Source organism: Rattus norvegicus, chromosome X (assembly GCF_036323735.1).
Source record: "Rattus norvegicus strain BN/NHsdMcwi chromosome X, GRCr8, whole genome shotgun sequence".
Taxonomy (NCBI): domain Eukaryota; kingdom Metazoa; phylum Chordata; class Mammalia; order Rodentia; family Muridae; genus Rattus; species Rattus norvegicus.
In genome coordinates, this window is record NC_086039.1 from 116,503,410 (window position 1) to 116,524,951 (window position 21,542).

Genomic DNA, 21,542 nt, shown 5'->3' on the forward strand with positions numbered 1-21,542 from the left:
AATCAATTTATTACCCAAGGTTTCTTATATCCCAGGCTGATGGCTAACTCACTGGGCATCATTTGAATTTCTCTTCTTCCCTGCCTCTGTCTGGGAACCAAATTCAAGGCTGTGTACTCATGCTTTGTAGCAATTCCACAATCTTCCCATCCCTAAGCATTCTCAAAGTGCACCCCCCCACACACACCCTTAATGCATATTGGTGTTGTAGCCTCATATACACCTATAGCCTGGCACGGTCAAGGCTAAAAAGTGTGTCAGGTGCCCAGGAAAACCAGATGGTGTGGGGCCACTTTGTGGTTGCTAGGAATTGAACCCTGATCCTCTGGAAGAGCGGTCAATGTTCTTTATTGCTAACCCATTTCTCTAGCCCTCCTATGCATTCTTTTATGGCAAGGAGTGCCGCGCCCACCTCGACCGGCAAGGAAGACGCAACACCGTTGGATCTTTCTCAATCAGCCTTTATTGTAGGAACACCTAGTTGATGATACGGGGACCCCGGGGAACAAAGGCACTTGCCTTAAGTACAAAACAGACAGCATGGCTAAGGACTTGTCCTCGGGGGATTGGTGGAGTAAAGACATCTTATTAACATGCTTATCAACTATGACCTAGTAAAGATGTCAGAAGAAAGCTAAAGGTGGTAGTAATACAAGCGACCACTAGATGTCAGTGTTATAGATAAATGCTCCCAACATCTCCCTCTTTTTTGTTTTATTAAAAGATGAGTCCATTAGGTGGAGGTAGTGGTCTGAGAGAGATCAGACATGCCTCACAGAGTGCCCAGCTCGGCCATGACGAGCCACTCCTGCAGTTAGGACTGCACCCCAATGGCTAGAGATGACTGAAATGTACAACACACCGTTCTGGGCTATTGGTGTGCTAATAATAGGGGAGAGACAGAGCAGAGGGGCATGAGACCAGCCCGAATGTACAAACAGGGCAGGGCCACCTCTGTTTATGACTGGTCTAGATCTGGGTGTCACGTCAATACACGTCATTGTTCCTGTCTTAGGTCGTTCCTCTCAAAACTCGGCCTTACCCGTCACTGGAAATTAACCCTATCGCCACCGGGCTCCTGGCTTAGGTTGGTCCGAGCTTGAGGAAAGTTGCCCGTCTCTGGACACAATGACCTCACATGACAGTGACAAAATACGATCTAGGGCGAACTCTCAATCTTTTAGAGAGGCCAGCCACACACTGGGAGAAGCACCACTCTCAATGGCCGCCATAGCCTGGTAAACAATCGCTTTGTGTCTAGCATGTTCTCGTTTTAAACGGCAAAAAAGCCATAGGCATACTCCACATCCCAAGAGGACAATGGCCCCCCAGGCAAACATGCCAGCCCATTCTTTGAAAAACGAGAAAGCATTGGTGATCCACGAGGTGAAATCCCCAATCGAGATGGGTTCCATTCTGGTGTTGTTAAGGACAGCAATCTGTATCAGCAATTGTCTTGATAATTGTTCCGCTTCCATGGACCAGTTTCCTTTCAAATAATTAGAGATTTCTTTGCTCTGTTGAGAATACTGAGAAAAGTTAGCTTTCAATGGAGTAACACATAAGCCTCTCAAGGAGGAAACGCAGGACAGCTGCGTCATATGATATAATGCCTCAATTTGTTCTTGAAGCAGATCTATTCGTTGGTTAGCTAATAGAAAGCCAGATGCCAAGTGGGTATTGAATTCTTCTTGTATCTCCAATGTTACTGTGGTTCTTTCTACAATCTTATTGATAGACTCAGCCGTCTGTATTTGATTAGTCATAGCAATCGCGGCTGTTGTAGCTGTAGTGGCTGATAATACAATGGCTGAAATTATAGCTGCCGTAATACCAAAATCCCTTTTAGTTCTTAATAAATGAAGTATGGGAAAATCATCTGGATTTGCTACTACAGGGATAGGCACAAAGGAGGGAATCTTTACAATCACTGCGGTATCATTGGTGCCATCCCAGCATTCAGCTAAATAACAAACTACGTCAGAGCTATTGCAATTTAAAGCATAATCACTTGCATTAGCGCTTATCAGAAAAAAGAAAGGTGGTCTAACACATACTGGAGCGCCAACAGCAGCATCATTAGCTATTAGGCTATTAATCTTAACACCTACTAAACTTGTATTGTTATTGGTTCTAATGGCTGAAATGTTATATAATGTAAATTTTTCACCTAATAATCGAGCAAAAGGAGTTAGAGATGTGTATGCTCCCTGCTCATTAGATAATACCCATTGATACCAGGGCCAAAAATTACGTTTGCCAGTCTTATTTCTCTTCCTATCATATTGGGCATTGCTAAGAGGAGGGGAAAATTCAAATCCCGGTAGGAATTGTTTAGGTCTATGGAACGGACTCTGACATGGGGTAAATTTAGGTGGAAAGGCTTTATATGGGGGGCAAGTAGGTAGGACTCTACGACAGGTAGAGTTAACCAGTTTGCGAATGCCTTGCCCCGGGAGTGATGGAAAGCTACCATTATGCATCATAATCAAAGTTGTAATGTACGAATTAGCAGAGTTATCAATTGATGTATCTCCATTGCCTGAAGAGGCCCCTTGTGTAATTTTACTCAGAGCAGCCTGGATGGCTCCAGTGCCCATAGCACGGTTGCTCACAGGATCTAACCAGTTTGCCAAAGTGGTCCTTTGCAGCCATATACAAGGCTGGGAGGAATTTCTAAGAGTGAAACATAAAGTATGTAACAGTGAAAGATTAGTGGCAGTATATCGTTGAGGCAATTCTCCACTAGGCACTATACAAGGAACATCACGCAAACAGGATGTGGAGAAAAAGGTTGGCAAAACAGTAGAATTGCTATGAACTGGCATAAGTACTGGCCAGGATCTGGCGATAGCCCACAGTGTGAGTGAATCAACCTGGATCATCATTTCCAGTAGTAGTAGTAGTATTCGTAGTCTCATCTTCACGAATAGCAGGAGGCAGTTTGCGAGTCAAACGTTTAGGCACCCAGATTGGATTGTCTTGATTCTGTGGAAAAACACAAACAGCTCCCCTAGATCTCGAAATTACGGGATCTGGGCCACACCATTCACCAGTTAAGACATCCTTCCACTTTACATCTGCATAAGTCATGGGTTTCGTGGCTGCATGGCGATCTGCAGCAGAGCGGCCATGCGCATCCAAAATTAAAAAATTTAGAGTAAAGAGAGCTAAAGACAACTGTTCTTTTGGTGTCCTGCCATAGGCAATTCCCCCTTTTTGTTTTTGTAAGAGCTCTTTTAAAGTACGATGTGCTCTTTCCACAATTACTTGACCTTGGGGATTGTATGGCAATCCTGTAGTATGTTTGACCTGCATTGTTTGGCAAAATGTCTGAAAAGACTTTGCGGTGTAGGCAGGTCCGTTGTCTGTCTTGAGGCTGTCAGGCTTTCCCCAGGCTGCCCACGCCTCTAAGCAATGACTAATGACATTACGAGCCTTCTCACCAGTCATTAGAGTGGCATGTATAATGCCAGAGCAGGTATCAACAGAAACATGTGCATATTTTAAGTTTCCAAACTGAGATATATGTGTAACATCCATCTGCCAGAGCTTTAATGGAATCAGGCCACGAGGGTTAATTCCCACCTGAGGAGGGTGGTGAAATTGAACACAATTCTGGCAACGTAATACTACATCACGAGCTGTAGCTCTAGAGATTTTAAATTTTTGTTGAAGAGTGAAAGCAGGAACATGAAACTTTTGATGAAATTCTCTAGCAAGATCAACTGGAGCTGTATGAAAAATAAATTCTCTGCGAGTACTAGCATCCACCAAAGCATTATTACTGGCCATGGGACCAGGCAAATTAGTATGAGCTCGAATATGTTGTATGAAAAACTTATTTTTTCTGGCCCAAATTAATCTTTGTAATTCTAAAAGAATTTGACATACTGTACTGGTCGACCTAATTGGCCCTGCTATTTCAAGAGAGCGCACAGCGTTAACTACATAAGCAGAATCAGAAATTAAATTAAAAGGATCATGAAATCTTTTGAAAACCTCCAATACAATTTTGCATTCTGTAATTTGGGGGGTGCCTGGATTGAATTGAATTAAGACTGGTTCTTGAGAATTAACCATATAGGCACCTACACCTGTTTTGGAGCCATCTGTATAAATATCTAATGCTCCAGACAAAGGCTCTGAGGCAGTGACCTTTGGAAAAATTACTGGATGCTCAGTAAAAAATTGTAACAAAGGATCCTTAGGATAATGATTATCAAACTCTCCGTCAAAACTACAGCGTAATATAGCCCAATCATCTATCAAGGCACACAATGTTTCTACCTGAGTTGCAGTATATGGTACAATAATCCTCTTTGGTAAGATGTCAAAATGTTGAATGCAAGATTTAACACCTAACATAGCAAGCTGCGCAACAGCAGAAGGATAGTATTCAAGAGTCTTATTAGGAGAAATATGAGGATAAATCCACAGAAGTGGTCCCTGTTGCCATAGCACCCCTGTAGGCTGACGAAAAGTTCTCAGTATACACAAAAAAAGATCCTCATTTTCCTTGTATCTTCTCAGCATTGCCTTTTCTAGTCCTCTCTCCACTTTCTTTAGAGACATTCGTGCTTCCTCAGTTAAAGCACGGGGTGAAGTAAGCTGAGAATCCCCTTTAAGGATCTCATAGAGTGGTTGTAAATCTGCATTAGGCCTGTTTATATAGGGTCGAATCCAATTAATACTTCCCAGCAACTTTTGAAAATCATTTAATGTTTTTAAATGATCCTTTCGTAATTCAATTTTCTGAGGGGAAACATTATGAGGAGTAATCTTTGCTCCTAAATATTCTCCCTTTTTGTCCATTTGAACCTTCTCTAGTGCTATAAACAATTGATTACTTTCAAGCGTCTTTATCACTTCAGCATAGGCCGTTTCTAGGGTACTACAGTCTTTAGCAGAAAGCAATATATCATCCATAAAATGTATTATTCTCAATTTTGGGAATTGATCACGTATAGGCTGTAAGGCTTTTCCCACATACAGCTGACACATAGTAGGGCTATTAGCCATACCTTGAGGTAAGACTACCCACTGATAGCGCTTATCGGGCTCTTCATTGTTCATAGAGGGTAAGGTAAATGCAAATCGCACGCTATCTTGCGGGGCAAGAGGGATGGAAAAAAAGCAATCCTTTATGTCAATAATAATAATAGGCCAATTATCAGGAATACTGGAGAGCAAAGGTAAACCCCTCTGTATGGGGCCCATTATTTGCATCTGAGAATTGATAGCTCTTAAATCATGCAACAATCGCCACTTTTCTGATTTTTTCTTAATGACAAATATAGGTGTATTCCAGGGCGACGTGGATGGCTGTATATGTCCCAATTTTAGCTGTTCAGACACTAATTCAGTAGCAGCAGTTAATTTCTCAGAGGATAAAGGCCATTGAGGAATCCACACATGTTCCTCTGAAATCCATGTAATGGGTATGCTTCCCTCAATGGCCCCTAGGAAAAACCCAGACCTGTTCTGTCTCTTTTTGATTCCAGTAGCACTGGGTCAACTCGTCCTTGTAAATTTTTTCCCAAACCTTTTTTGGGCATGTAGCCCATTTTAATCATCATGTCCTTGGCCTGTGGAGAGTACTCATTAGTCAGCCTCAAGTCCAGATTTATTAAGACATCTCTGCCCCACAGTGTCACTGGAATGTCTATGATATAGGGAGTAAACCTTCCTGACCTTCCTTCTGAATCCTCCCATGTCAATTCCTTTGAGCTAATTAGAGGAGCCATTTCGTACCCAAGGCCGCGTAGGGCCCGAGAAGATTTTTGTGCAGGCCACCTGGATGGCCAGTCATGCACAGAGATAATGCTACTATCTGTTCCAGTGTCTAATAAGCCAAGAAAAGAGCGTCCTTCCACAGTCAAGGTTAACATTGGACGATTGCCAAGCTCTAATGAGATGAAAGCAAATCGGGAGCCTGTAGATCCCAAGCCCCTATCTCCTCTAATTCTATTATCAGCAGGAAAATGTTTATGCAGGCTGGGCAGAAGCAGCAGCTGGGCAATTCTGTCTCCAGGGGAAATAGCAGAAATTCCCTGGGGAGAGGCTACCAGGACTTTTACTGTGCCCAAATAATCAGGATCAATTATTCCAGGTACAATGTGTAAGCCTTTCAGGGCAGAAGAGGAGCGCCCCAACAACAGCCCAACTGTATCTTTAGGGAGAGGTCCCTTAAAATCTGTGTCTATAGGCTGTACTCCCATTTGGGGGGTTAATACGAGTCTGGTGGTGGAGTGGAGGTCCAGTCCTGCGGAGCCCTTAGTGGCTCTCTTAGGTCCTTCGGGTGGTGAAGAGAAGGCCAGGACCTCCGTCTGCTCTGTCCCTGCCTGTCGTTCTGTAGAGCCCCATATATTTGAGGGCCCTGGGGACGTGGGCCCCGTCGTCCGTTTTTTGGCCATGCACTATCATGTCCTGTCACCAGAGGTCGGCCATTTAAGTCCTTTACAGATCGACATTCACTTGCCCAATGGTTCCCCTTTTTACAGCGAGGGCACAAGTTAGGTCTTTGATGTTTTTTAATACTCTGTTCCTTATTATTTTTAGGGCATTGCCTTCTGTAATGCCCTTTGTGGCCACATTTGTAGCAGGTATCTGTAGAACCCTTTCCTTTTAATTGTATCATTGTCGCTGCTAGTCCAACATTAGTTAATGGCCCGCCTATCTCCCTGCAGACCTTCATCCAAACTTCTAAACCTTTATGTTTGTACGGCGTTATAGCAGACCTACACTCCTTAGTACACTGTTCATACACTAGTTGTTTGATAAGAGGCATAGCTGTATCAGGGTCTCCGAAAATCTTAGTGGCGGACTCCACCATGCGGGCTACAAAGTCTGAAAATGGCTCAGTGGGTCCTTGTAGAACCTTGGTAAGGTTCCCAGAGACTGCGCCTCTATTAGGCAATGCTTTCCAGGCTTTAATTGCTATGTCATTAATTTGAGTATAGACCTGATCTGGATAACCAGTCTGGTCCAAAGCAAATCTGCCTATTCCCAATAGCATGTCAGCGTCCCAATGTCTCTGAGGGTCGGCTCCTGAAGCCAAGTTGATTGTAGCCTGAGCGTTAGCATTTTCATAAAGAAAAGATTTCCAGTCCAGGTATTGACCCGGAGAGAGACAAGCTCTGGCTAAAGTCCCCCAGTCTCCAGGGGTGAGACAGTATCTGTCAAGAGTCTCAATTTGAGCCATAACAAAGGCTGCGCTGACTCCATAGGTTTTGACTGACTCTGCTAATTGTTTTATTGTCTTAAAGTCAACAGGTTCATGATGTCGCTGCCCGTTTGTATCCAGAAAAACTGGAAAACTCAGTCCTAACTCTTTCCACACTTCTGGGCAAAAAGAAGTACCTCTTGCAGACTTCACCATTGTTTTCCTTTGAAAGTTATACGATGGTGCAGGAGGTGCTGTTGGCATAATTGCCTTCTTATCTAAGTCCTTGGCTTGTTTCTGCACAGCATAAGTGTTTGGCCAGTCAGAATGATAAATCTCTTTCTCATAATGAGCTACCTCCTCCTCAAGGTCAGCTAGGTCACTATCACTAAATTCTGAATCACTAGACATCTCCAAGGTCAATGCCTTTAATGAGGGATAAATTTTCTTTATTCCTTGATCTTGATTACTATTCTCGCCTTTGTCTATCCTCTCCTTGATCTTTTCTGTCTTTTCTTTTACCTCTTTTCCTCCTTTTCTTTTCTTTCCTTCCTTCAAAACTTTTTCTCCTTCTGACATACTCTCCTGTTGTTCTGTAAGGATTCTCTGACCTGTCCTAACAGCTTCTTCACATCTTTTATCTTCCAAGCAGGCACGGATTATACGCCAAAGCGGCTTTGTCCCTGGTTTAAGCTTGCCCACTGTAGTCTCCTTATCCAGATCTTTTCCCAGCTTCTCCCATGCTCTCAAAGTGAGTGACCCTGACACTATAAACCACGGGGCACAACGGTTACACTCATCAAGAAAACTCAGCAGGATTTTCTTTTCAATTTTAAGCTTACGCTGACCAAGAAGCTCCTGAAGAGCTGACAGGAGCGGGGTGGAGTGTGAGCTTCCCATGCTTTTACGACCTTATTTACGATCGATTTACGAGCAAGGCGAGCTGGCGAGCTGGCGTGTTTATTTACACACGATCTTGTGGCTCATCAGTGGACTCTTCCCAACAAATGCATTCATGCCCTGGACGGTGGCAATTCAGACAGAAGCAACACCACAACACAAAAAGAGTATAAGGCAAAAGTGCTAGTCCAACCCACAAAGGATCAAATGGAAAAGACAACATTACCATGCTCCACAAACCCCTTTTTGCCTCTAAACCAAGGCTATCATTGTCCCTGCTTTTCCAGAGAACTTTATTGTCCTACCAGGGAAGTTTTACAATCCCTTATCCCGGAGCTTTACAGTCCCAATTCTAGGAACTTTACCGTTCCACTTCTAGGAACTCTATTGTCCCAATTCCGGCAACTAATTGCCCCTACTGGGAACTTACCGGCGCCGACCGTCCTGAGGCTGAAAAAGTTCTGGATCCAGACGAGAAAAGATAATTTTCTCGGGTCCCCGTACGGGCCACCAGTTGCCGCGCCCACCTCGACCGGCAAGGAAGACGCAACACCGTTGGATCCTTCTCAATCAGCCTTTATTGTAGGAACACCTAGTTGATGATACGGGGACCCCGGGGAACAAAGGCACTTGCCTTAAGTACAAAACAGACAGCATGGCTAAGGACTTGTCCTCGGGGGATTGGTGGAGTAAAGACATCTTATTAACATGCTTATCAACTATGACCTAGTAAAGATGTCAGAAGAAAGCTAAAGGTGGTAGTAATACAAGCGACCACTAGATGTCAGTGTTATAGATAAATGCTCCCAACAAAGGAGAGAGCACAGGATTTGGGCTACAAGAGCCTCGCTTTGGCAAAATCATTTAGTTTATGTCAGTCCAGGAAACCTGCAGAGTAAAGGGGTTTTTTTCCAACATAATCCCCATTAATTGGGAATTTCACACAAAGCACCCCAATCATGCTCACTTCCTGTTCCCCTAAAGTCCAGCTTCCACACTTGTGCTCTCCCTCTCCAAAAATCTTTTTTTAAATAAACCAAATCTAATTTGTGTTGCCCATATACTCACTGCTCATGGTCAAACTCCCAGTGACCAGCCCCTTAAAGACAACCAGGATTTTCAACAGCTCCTATGCCCAGCCCCACCAGAAGCCATCAACTCTGAAGAGCTACACACTTCAGCATCTTTATCACAATTTTTAATGATTCTCTAAGATGGCATCTTGTCTAGAGGTATTGACCACTGCAGGCTCATAGTTGAGAATGAGAAACATTGAGGGCTTCTTTCAACAAACTTTCCCACCCCAACCCCCCAAAAGAAACTAGGCTTTTGATTTTGAATGCCCATTACACCCCACAGTGAAAGAGAAGGAAAAGAAACCAGAATCAGGAAACTGCTTCTAAGGAGTTGGGGAGATCTGCAATCCCAGTCCAGAGGTCTCCATGGGACTCCATGATCACCTGGGAGTCCTCCTTACACTTACAAAGAGGTGAAACTGATGTCCTAGCCTTTTCCTCTCCTGCAAGGGTTCTTCACTGGGAGAATGTAATGGAGATTTTATGAGAGGTCCTGAAATGCAAAGACTCCTGCTTGGCCAGGATAAATAAAGCACTTCGTGTTAGGCAAGTCTGAGACCCTGGGTTCCCTCCTCAGCTCTGGGTAAAAAAAAAAAGCCATTTTTAAACCATTCCTGCCTTGGGATTTAAATTCCATTATCCTTTTATTTTCTAGGGTGCATCTGGTTTCAAGATACTCCTGAATCAGAAATCAGAAAGGAAAATGAATTCAGGAAACACTTTTACAGAACCTTATATTAATCAGGGCTTTTTCTCTGTTGTAATTCTGATACTTTGACCTCATGTGGTTTCTCTGATCCCAGAGAGAATGCCCTGTCTAAGACCTAGAGATAGTAAACAGCTGCTTGGGCTATTATCTTTCACCTGAAAACTGACTAGTATCCAACTCACCTGACCCTCCCTCACCCTTTCGCCAGTGCTTTCCAGCCTTAATCTCTCCTGGGCCAGTTACTAGATGAATCATGCCTCACTCCTAGAAATCATTCAAATTAACTAATATTCAACCTGCTTACAAGGCCTTGCCCCTCCACTACCTATGGAGATCACACAAAAATTTTTTTCTACAACCCCCTATCCTACTCCTTTTTCATACCCAGCCCCCTACCCCAGCTCTTCCTAGTGTGGCAGCTTCTTTCTTAGGACCTGTGAAACACAAACTTTATTCTCAAAAGTTGCCATTCCCTGACCTATTGGTCCTACTATACCACCAAGAGAACAGACTACCTCTAATTCCAGCAGTTTAAAGGTGGAGGCAGGAAGATGAAGGTTTTAAAGTCAATCTAGGCGTGACAGTGCGTTCTAGACCATTGTGAAATACAGGAGACCCTTTCTCAGGGAGCAAACCACAAACAAACAAAAACGTCTTTGTCTAGGGTCAATGGGCTAGTACTAGAACCCAAGGCTTTGCACATGCTAAGAATTCTTTCTACCTTTCCTGGTTATATTTAATTCAAAAAATCATGAGGCAAAAGCAGGACAAAAGTAAAGACCTCATACTTCTGTCAGATTGTCCAGCAGGAAGTTTGAATGTTTCTCACCTCATGATCATTCCTTAAAATCATGCATGCAGTGCTAGGAGAGAAATCCTGGTATCATTTGTTTAGTTTTGATTGGCAGTGTTGGGATTGAACCCAGAGCCTCCTGCATGCTAAGCAAGTACTCTAGCTACACATCTTACCCCTTGTGTCCCTGGAGAAATTTTTGTTTGTTTCCTTTTGTTTTGAGATGACATCTGGATTTATAGCATTGGTAGGCTTTGGCTGCCTCTGCCTTCTGAAAGCAGGGTCGCAGATGGTGTTAGCATTTCTTCTAGGCTCTGCCCAACAGTTACCAAAAAAGTTACCTGAAAAAGTCCAGTCTCTCTCTCTCTCTCTCTCTCTCTCTCTCTCTCTCTCTCTCTCTCTCTCTCTCTCTGACTTCTATTCCTCCCTCTCTGTTCTTGCACCTCTCTCCACATGTTCCCAAACAGACTCTTCCCTTCTTTCTATCTTCTCTTTCTTTCTGTCCTTTCTTTCTCTGCCTGCATTCCCTTCTCACTCCCTTCCCATACCTCAAATAAACTTCATTTATTCCGGTACCCGGGGGCAGAGTGGGGAAGGGTGGAGGGAAGGCTGCCTCGGCATAGGCCTGCTAAGACCACCCTCCCCCATCATCATGCCACCACATAAGAAAACATATCAGATTTTCTATAAGGACATAATTGAGTTCAAACACCTAGTCAGTTACTTATCTGACAAATAAAGTAGGAATGTGAGGACATTCAAACCAAATACCAATGGAGTAACTGAACTAAGGTCCCCTTCAAACAACACAAAATCCAAGGCAGGAGCACAGGGCACAGACCAACAGCAGTCTCCTGGATACAGGTGAGTAAGGAGCTCTCATCATGCACCAAATATTTTCATATAGAGACAAGTTGGGAATACAATTACTGCTGTCATATTTGCATGAGTGAGGGTCCTATATCACACTTTCTGGAAGCTAATTAGTTCATTTATAAACAAAGCTGTACAAATTGGTTGGCTATATACCAGAAATCCTTGTGTTAAATCAAGATGCCTGTCCTCCATGCAGAGGGACTATTGAACTCCTGTCTTATTACTACAAAGTTTAACATGAGCTGAAATTCCAAACACTGTGTAGTGTGTGCGTGTGTGTGTGTGTGTGTGTGTGTGTGCGCGCGCGCGCGCGCGCGCGCCTGCGCACATGTGCATACGCATGCACGCTCTCCTATATTAAAAATTCCATGAAGCTAATTAGCTGATTAATTTCTCTGACTTCTCTGGTGGTTGTGGTGAACAGGAATATTGTAGGCCCTGAGATAAATTGTCTTGGGCTTTCTTTACCCCATGAAAAACCACCAATTACCCACCTCTCAGTGGGAACTAACATCCTTGTAGTCACATGTGAAATCCTATTAGACAGACCTAACTTAACCTCCACCAAGGCAAAGGCCAAGAAGGTCATTAAATGACAACTGAGCCTGCAATAAATTTTACCAGAAGTCAGGGGAAAGAGGGGAGAGGGAGAAGGAGCAGGACAGGGAAAAGGAGACAGAGAGAGGGAGGGGACAGAGAGAGGGGCAGACACAGAGAGAAAACATATGGGCCTTTAAGATCAGTATTTGGGAGGAAGGCACAGGCAGATAAACCTCTGAATTCCAGGCCATCCCAGTATAAAGAGCAAGGTCTGGGATGGCCAGGTCTACACCATGAAACCCTGTCTCAAAAGGACAGGCAAATCAAAAATTACTCTGAGATTCCACCTTATACCCATCAGAATGGGTAAGATCAAAAACTCAAATAATAGCACATGCTGGGGAGGATGTGGAGCAAGGGGAACACTCCTCCACAGCTGGTGGGAGTGCAAACCTGTACAACTACTTTGGAAATCAATTTGGCAGCTTCTTAGAAAACTGGGAATAAGTCTACCTCAAGACCAACATGGGCATACACCCCAAAAGATGCCCTACTATATCACAGAGACAGTTTCTCAGCTATGTTCACAGCAACTTTACTCATAACAGCCAGAAACTGGAAACAATATGGATGTACCTAAATGGAAGAATAGGATAAAGAAAATTTAGTAATCTACACAATGAAATGCTATTGAACAATTAAAAACAAAGATATTATGAGTTTTACATGCACATGGATAGAACTTGAGAATATCATTCTAAGTGAGGTAACCCAGTCCCAAAAGGACATGCATGGTCTGTACTTGCTTATAACTGCATATTAACCATACAGTACCAAGCTACACTCCACTGGAGGCACAAGCAAAGATGCTTGAATCTCACTCAGAAGTGGGAATAAAACAGTCATAGGACTCAGATGAAGGAAGGGAAGTGGGAGGGAGAGGGGATGTGGAGGGGAATGGGGGGTTGAGGATCAGGTGTGCAAAGAACAGGAGATATGGACAGATGGTCATGAGAAGGAATGGAAATCTGGAACTGACTGGGGTGAGGAGATGGGGGAGGTAGCATCTCTAGGACTGGACAGAGACCTGGGATAAGGAAGATACCCACAAATCAATGGGGGTGACCTAAGCTGTGACTAACTACATTGGGGATATGGAACCTGAAGAGGCCACCTCCTGTAGCCAATCAAGACCTCCCCCCCAGTAGAGGAATAAGGACACCAATCCACCCACAAAACTTTCTACACAAAATTGGTCAGGTCTAAAAGAAATTCAAGGACTGAGGGAATGGCCAACCAATAACTGGCCCAACTTGAGACCCATCCCATGGGCAACCACCAATCTCTAACACTACTACTAATGCTCTATTATGCTTGCAGACAGGAATATGTTGGAGGCTCCATCCAGCAGCTGACTCAGACAGATACAGATACCCACAGCCAGACAGTGGATGGAGCTTGGGGAGTCTTATGGAGGAGTTGAGGGAAGGATTGGGGGATGGGTGGGCAAATGGGATTCCCACAGAGATTACCAACAGAGTAACTAGAGTCTGTGGAGCTGCAGTTATAGATGGTTCTGAGCGCCCACTGAAGCTGTTGGTACCCAAACTAGGAGGGACCATTTACAAGGCGCAAGCACTTTTAACTGCTCAGCCATCTCTCTAGTCCCAGGAACTACATTTTACTTGGTTTGTTTGTTAGTTTGTTTGTCTTATGTGCAATGAGTGCCTGCAGTTAGGAATATGGGCCGACCATGTTTCTGGTGCCCTTGGAGGTCAGAAAATCTCACTGGATCCCCTGAAAGTAGAACTACAGATGGTTGTAAGGCACCACGTGGGTTTTGAGAACTCAACTCAGGTCCTCTGAAAGTGTAATACTTGTTCTCAACCACCGATCCATCTTCCCAGCTCCTTTAAAATATTTAGTTGTCTTGTTTCTTTACATGCGGGAGGATTAAAAACAGGGCCCTGCATATTTTAGGCAAGGCTAATTAACATAAATCTCCTCTTTCAGCCCCTGAGAACAAGGAAATATAAAACAATATATTTTTTCCTTTTTCTTTTTTTTAAGATTTATTTATTTTTTATATGTAAGTACACTGTAACTGTCTTCAGACACACCAGAAGAGGGCATCAGATCTCATTACAGATGACTGAGTCACCATGTGGTTGCTGGGATTTGAACTCAGGACCTCTGGAAGAGCAGTCAGTTCTCTTAACCACTGAGCCATCTCTCCAGCCCAATATATGTTTTCTGAATGTAATAGAATATATATATATATATATATATATGTATATATGATTTTTCAAAACAAGGGACAAGGTTTCTCTGGGTGACTCTGCCTGTCCTGGAATAGGTTTTTTAGACCAGGCTGTCTCTGTCTCTTTAGTACTTGGATTAAAGGCATTGACCACCATTGCTCAGAACAAATATTAGTTGAGATTTATGAGATTTACGTAAATGTACAGATTATTGATTAGTCGTTATAATTATTTCCTAGTTATGTTAGGCACCAAACCCAAGGGATCAACACATAGGATAACTTCTGCTTGGAAAGAAATTATTGATTTAATTATTATCACAATCATAAAAATGGTCCCTTCCAAGCAATTTTGCTTGTGTGCTCAAAACACACAATTTGAGAAACTAACTCCTGGCTCATTTCCACAAAGGAAAATAATTGGGTGCATTGGCAGATGAGACACACATTTTTATTTAAGCTAAAATGCGAGTTTGTAGAAAAGGATGCCTGGTGGGTCTATATTTTCCCCCTCTACTGACTGACAAGGGGTTCAGTGTGACCAGATAGATACCAGTTGTGTCTTGTAGCAGTATCTGAGGTTGGCTCCAAGTTCTGTGCACTTTTGTTCCTTTTGGTTTTCCACATCTGGCCTTGAGCTTAGGAGTGGGCTTTGATTATTTCATTTTCCAGCACTGAATGCCATGATATTTATACTAAAAAGTATACATTTATATAGTTTCAGTAAATCCTTAAATAATACTATATATGGAACTAATAAATCACTCTTTCCTTCTTGAACTATGTAGCCAGAAAGCATGTGTTTGGGGTGGGTTAATGTGGTAGCGATGAATGTGGTAGAGGTATGAAAAAAGTGCCCCTAATCAAATATAAATAATGCCATCTCATTCATGGGGAGAAAATAATTCATAGAAATGGAGAGCTGGGTATGGTGTGGTGGCATATGCCTTCAAGGCTCAATGTCTGAGCACTTGGGAAACAGGCTCTTGTGAGTTTCCTGAGTTAATGCAATGAGACCCTGATGCCTTAAAAGATCATTTGAAATATCAGGCTGCATTGTTTCGATGTGAACACTTTGCAGCTGAGGGTTTTACTCCCAGTGCATCATCACACATTGTCCACTGTCCTTCCTAGGCTTCCCAAATTGATCTGTGCTTTGCAATAGTTGTTCTTTGGCAAGCGCATTGTAAAATTTCCTACAAATATTTCCCATAAGTCTGGGCAGGATGGCAGATGCTTACAAGGCCAGGCTTGAGGGAGAAGGATTTTTAAGTTCAGTCAGCTTAGGCTACATTGTGAGGATTTGTATCCCAAACAACAAAATGGAGACATGGTATAGGCTAAGCATTTTGTATAAACACTCATCAGGCAAAGGACATTGAGGCTGTTTCACAGTTCAGTTTGTGTGAAGAATGATTTCAAGAACGTTTGTGGAAGGAGTTTTTAGTAGAATGGGCTGCTTTCAACCACGTAGGAGAGGGACTATTTGTGTGGAGGTAGGAGACCAACAAAATTGAAAGTGGCAGTCAGAGGTTTGAGAGTAGAGAAGAGGACGGGGTGAAAAAGTAAAATGGCGCATATCTGTGAAAATATTGTCATGGAGGCCGTTACTGTCTGTTCTCTTTAAAAAATTAACAAGAACAGCACACACACACACACACACACACACACACACACACTCACACACAAGGATATCTGTTTTGATTTTCTTGGTGGCAAAGTAGAATACAGATGCTATGATGATGGGAGGGACAATGGGGGGGGATAGACTTAACGGGGGAAGTTTATGGGAGGTTAAGGTGTAGGGCAGGAAAACCAAAAGGGATAAAAAATACGATGGATGTTTGGAAAATCCATAAGCACACCTATTATTTGTAAGATTTCTTAAATCTATTATCTGTCTGTGTGTGTTTGTGTGTCTGTCTGCCTACCTACCTGTCTACCCGTCCATCCATCCATCCATCCATCCATCCATCCATCCATCCATCCATCCATCCATCCATCTTCCTATCTACCTACCTATCTATATCCACTGATGGTGACACACTCCTTTAATCTTGGGACTCGGGAGGCAAAGGCACATGGGATCTCTGTGAGCTCGAGGCCATCCTGGTGTACAGAGGAAGTTTGAGGATAGCCAAAGTGGCCCAGCGAAACGTCCCAAAACAAACAAACAAACAAACAAACAAACACAAACAAACAAACATAGTTGAATCACAATTACTCCACCTTGGGGAATAATGTTCTTCCCTCAAAGGCTTTAGAACAAAAAACCTGGTGCCAAGTGTAGAAATCTCTCTTGGAGGTCTGTGCTTTCCTGGTCCAAGAGATTCCCCCAAACAATTCTGGTGCGGTTTTTTTTTTTGTTTTTTTTTTTTTGTTTTTTTTTTTTGTTTTTTTTTTGTTTTTTTTGCCAGAACTTGAGGATATGACCCTAGTACAGGGCTCGAGAAATGATTCAGCAGTTAAGAGGTCCCACTGCTCTTCCAGAGGACCCAGATACAATTCCCAGCACTTGCATAGTAGTTCATCCCCGTCTGTTTCTATAACTCCTGTTCAAGGGCCCTCTCTGGCCCTATTTCGGACATTGTGGGCACTAGGAATGCATGCTGTACACAGACATGTAGGCAAATCAATCCTAATGGTGTGGTGGCCAGAACGCTAATCCTTATTAAACCTTATTTAAGGTGTTTTTTTCCTGTAAATACTTTTGAGAATTTTGGATGGCTACTTTCCTGTTAATAGTGTTCCTTCGGTAACTTAATGGGGCCAAATAGCCTCTCAGCGACTAGCAAAACGAGCTCTTCCAAAACCGTGTGGTTTTCCCAGGCCAATCGCTCTCAGCCGCTTTGAGACACGGGGGCGGATCTAAGTTGTCTCACATCCGCAGGGCGGAGCCAGCACTAGGTGGGAAAGGATTGCTCCCCTTCCTTTTCTTCTTGGCTCCCAAGAATCCGGAGTCCTAGAGATGGCGCAGAGCGATTGCTGCTGGCCATTGCAGCCCTCCACAGGTCTGAAATTCGCCCGCAGGACAGCCTGGCCTGGACCAAGTAAGTTTATCCCTACCTCCCCACCCTCTGACTCCTTCTGAGGTGCGGGAGGAATTGGTGTCTAGTGCGGTCTTTGTGCATCTTCTCCTCTCCCCTCTGAGTGTGAAAATCTCAGCTGGGAGCCTTGGGCTTTGGAGCGCACCGGGAACCCTCTGGACTGAGGAGGGAACACCACGTGGCTTGGCCTTTTTCTTGAGTTTAGGGGCACTGACTTTTCTGCTCTGGCCAGCATCTGGAGAGCCTTGGTGGAAGAATCCCATGGGGCATTCAGAAGCACTTCTCTGGGACAGGACGCAGCAAAGGCAGAGAAGTTTCAGGGACTTTCACCCTAAGCAGGGCTCACCTACCCTCGGCTAGGGAGGTGCAGGTGCTGTGGTGGTTTGCCCTGTGAATGGCTAACTCGGAGCCTCAAACTTAACCAGTAAGAACTTTTAGTATTATAGATGTTTCAGACAGACAGACATACAAACAATAGCAAAACAGCTGCATTTTTGAGCGTGCATTGGCAAGTTCTCACAAAAATTCAGGATCTCTCTCTTTCTCTCTCCCTCTCTCTCTCTCTCTCTCTTTCTCTCTCTCTGTTTTCTTTTTCCGTTTTTGTTCTGGTTTTCTTTTTCTTTTACTTTTTTTTTTTTTTGAGCCATGGTCTATGTGTGTAGACCTGTAGACCTGGCTGCCCTGGAACATTCTGTAGGCCAAGCTGGCCTCAAACTCACTGAGATTCCATTACACTCTGCCTCCCGAGTACTGGAACTAAAGGTGTGGGCCATCGTTGCCTGGTGCCCACGTCCATTTTCATAGCTCAAGACTCCAGACTTGTGAACCTGGGAGATATGAAATTATTGTTATTATTATTATTACAGCACTGATTGTGGATACCAAAGCCTGGCACATTCAAGTAAAGTCACTTTCCCACAGGATCGCATGCTCCCTGGAATAGTAAAGGAATAATCAAACTTTTAAATTTATAAAAAGAAATGATATGAGTTACCAAGGTCAATAATAATTCAAAATGTGTTTAAGTCGAGCAAGTACTATCTTAAAGTAGGTCAGATGTTATTTACTTCCGGAAATGTCTGCATTTGTGTATTTCTGTGTCCTTGTATTCCTTGTTATTCATACTGAAGGAGAAATTCAGGAGTGTAGGATATTAAAGTTCCTATTTGCCACAGTGAATATTATGTTCAAATACAGTACTCTTTTGCTAAGTATAAAATCTTATGTAGGAAAACATAAGCTTCCTAGAGAGCCTAGAATGCTAAAGGAATGACCTAGTACCCCAAACAAAAAAACAGCAAAAATCAGGTTCCCTCTTCCTTGGCTTTTTTCATAGCAACACAGTTTATAAAGGTTTATTATTCAGTGAACCAGGCATGGATCCATGAACTCTGTGTGCGTAGCCATTCCTATGGGTACATGGAGCTGATTTGATCCCCACAAGACATTAGGACCATGCTATCTCTTTTGTTTGTTTGTTTGTTTGTTGTTGTCGGGTCTCCCAAAGTCAGTACCTTATACCCAGTGCTCTCCACCATTCAGCTCCAGAATGCTGAGATTACAGGCCTACGCTAACACATCCAGCACTGGAGAGCTGTATTTTATGATTTAACCTTGTGTGTATATATATGTAGATGAGTGTGTGTGTGTGTGTGTGTGTGTGTGTGTGTGTGTGTGTGTGTGTGTGTTTAGGAAGCATTTGAGAGTGCAGTATGAAAAGCAAAGTGTACATGTTCATCAGAGGACATTGTAACCTTGTCTGAGTAGACACTGTACTGCCAGCACAAGGCTAAATGGCCTACACTCTGAGTTTATTGTGCTCTCTTTGATTTCTCTCTGCCTATACAAAGGTAGGGATGGCATGTACACTATTGGTCCTGGCTATGTTTATGCTTTCGAGGGAGCTGAGCTAAAGTTGTCAGGCTCACAAAGCTAAAAACACTTATCTGCTGAGACACCTCCAGAATCCTAGATATATAATTGTATGTATATGAGTACACTCTAGGTGTCCTCAAACACATTGGAAGAGATAATTGGATCCCAATACAAATGGTTGTAGGCACCAAGTGGTGGCTGGGGAATTGAACCCAGGACCTCTGAATGAGCAATGAGCGCTCTCACCGCTGAGCCAAATCTCCAGTCCATATGATACACGTTTTTACATGTAATGAAAACTCTTAAACCAAGCACATGCTGTCTCTTATCTCGTCTAAATGGATATCAGTGTGTGATTATATTCCTTATGAATGATTAAATTCTGAAGGGTGCAAAAGTCCTATCAAAGTAATTTGACTTCAATCACTAAAAACTAATTGATGTGCGCTCTCTCTCTCCCTCTCTCCCTCTCTATTTCTCTCTGTCTCCATATATATGTATATGTATGTATATGTATGTATATATATGTATGTGTATATATATGTATTTACATATACACACAAAAGTTTTTATATTGTTAAATTTCCCTTGCACCTGTTGATGACACAAGGATATTGAGATACTAGCAAAATGGAATCCAACAAGCTATAAAATAGGCACCTTATTCTGGACAAAAGAAGAGAACATAAAATTAAAGCTAGAGAGAACTAGAAATATGGAATTGGGTACAGGGTAAATGCAGAGAAAAAGTACCTGTGTGTATTTGATTCTTGATCTGCAGAAAGACAGGAAATCTCAAAAAAAGAATCTGCATCCAGGGGTAGAACATTATACTTTTCCACAATGAAAAACAAGGTGGGGTAAGAGACTCCCAGCTTCTCTGCATTGTCTCAATATCTCAAGCCCAGGTAGCCTTTGGGGTCACATGTCTTTAATCCAAATAACTCACTGTCGGCCCAAGATGACCCCACCTCAACCCCTTCCTGTCACTGGCCAGTATCATCTCTGATTTTCCCTTCCATTCTTTTGGAAAAGACTCTCTCTTTGGGCTCTTCAGTAGGTGACGAGCAGGGTCCCAGTGGGCAGTGTCAGCTCCTGGTCCTCAAATCCAGGCCTTTGGTTCTTTCACAGACTGCACCCCTGTGGCCCGGATTGGCACTGGCCATTGTTAGGGCTCTTGGTAGCTGTGGAGTAAAGTTCTGCCTCCTCTCTCATTGTCGTTCTCCATCTGGCTGTCTAGATGATGCTGTCCCGGAATTGTCCCAGACTTGTCAGGAAAAGCCCTGGATGCCCAGAACAAGCAACCGCCCTGTGTGTACCAAGCGGACTAAGAGGCCAGGGGCAGCATTGGGGCTCAGGGGAAATGTGAACACAAACAGCCAGAGGATGCTGTGCTGCCAAGGGGGTTCTACTCAGGGCTGGCTGGTAGGGTGACATCTGGACAGGGTCTTTGGAAAGCCTCGTGGCTGTGGTGCCTCACTCCCAAGCAGGAAGCATTACTCTTGGTTCACCTTCCCTAACATCCAGGCAGATGAGCCAGAAAGAAGTATCAAAAGACACCTGGCCGTTTCTGCCTTGTCCAGGGATTTTGTGGAAGGAGAGAGATGGTTCTGGAAAGAGCAGATGCACCGTCTAGATTCTTAAAAGTCTGGGAACCAGTGTTTCTGTGTCTGTTTGTACCTCTAGGTCTCTCTCCCTCTCCCTCTCCCTTTCCTTCTCCCTCGCCCCCCTTCCGTGTCTCTGTCTCTGTCTCTTTGTGCTTTTGTGACTATGAATCGATGGGTTGTGTGAGCCCAGTTCTGGATCCAAGGCCCGAGAGTGTTTGTTGTGAAGCAGGTCCAGTGAGAGTCCACGTTGTAGCAGTCCTTTCTGGGCTGAGGTCAGCGTTGTGTGAGAAGGACAGGTTGGATTGTGAGGGGAAGCCTGAAGCCCGCATGCCTGGCCTGGGGTGGTATATTCATTCTTTCTTTGGATATGTCCTCGTCTTCTGCTCAGGGTGCCGGGCGGCCTGGAGTTGAGATTGCGGACTTGATCTTCCCGGACCTTCTGAGGCCTCGGTCGTGGACAGATGGCGGCTGGATGACTCTTTGGCCCAGCATCAGCCAAAAGTCCCATTGAAGGGATGCAAGAGATAACAAGCTGTGTGCACGAGTAAGTAGGACGAGGTTTCCTGGCCTCTTCTTGTCACCTCCCATCGGAGCAGGGGCTCAGGCCAGGGAAACTGAAGGCCTGTCAGGCACACACAACTGCCCACCCATGGCACCCGGTCGACTGGAGAGCCTCCTCCTGCCTGGTGGGAAG

General features: G+C 43.8%; 1 protein-coding gene and 1 long non-coding RNA gene across 34 annotated transcripts in view; one reads left to right on the forward strand and one right to left on the reverse strand.

Annotated features, from left to right (window-relative positions):
* Positions 1-445: 445 nt before the first annotated feature.
* LOC134484073 (uncharacterized) lies at positions 446-8,870 on the reverse strand. The gene is made up of 2 exons (XM_063280440.1): positions 8,496-8,870; positions 446-2,988 (listed from the first exon to the last, which is right to left on the reverse strand). Exon 2 carries the CDS (start codon positions 2,919-2,921, stop codon positions 1,173-1,175), a length of 1,749 nt encoding a protein of 582 aa, XP_063136510.1. The 5' UTR covers positions 2,922-2,988; positions 8,496-8,870; the 3' UTR covers positions 446-1,172.
* An 8,344-nt stretch (positions 8,871-17,214) lies between these two features.
* Positions 17,215-21,542, forward strand: part of LOC120099378 (uncharacterized) — a 57,441-nt gene continuing 53,113 nt past the window's right edge. For 32 of the 33 annotated variants that reach the window (XR_010061463.1, XR_010061462.1, XR_010061458.1 and 29 more), the window contains exon 1: positions 20,312-21,392. This is a non-coding gene — a long non-coding RNA (uncharacterized LOC120099378). Of the gene's footprint in view, positions 17,370-20,311; positions 21,393-21,542 lie in introns of those variants that run through there. The other variant, XR_010061457.1, reaches the window with a different exon arrangement.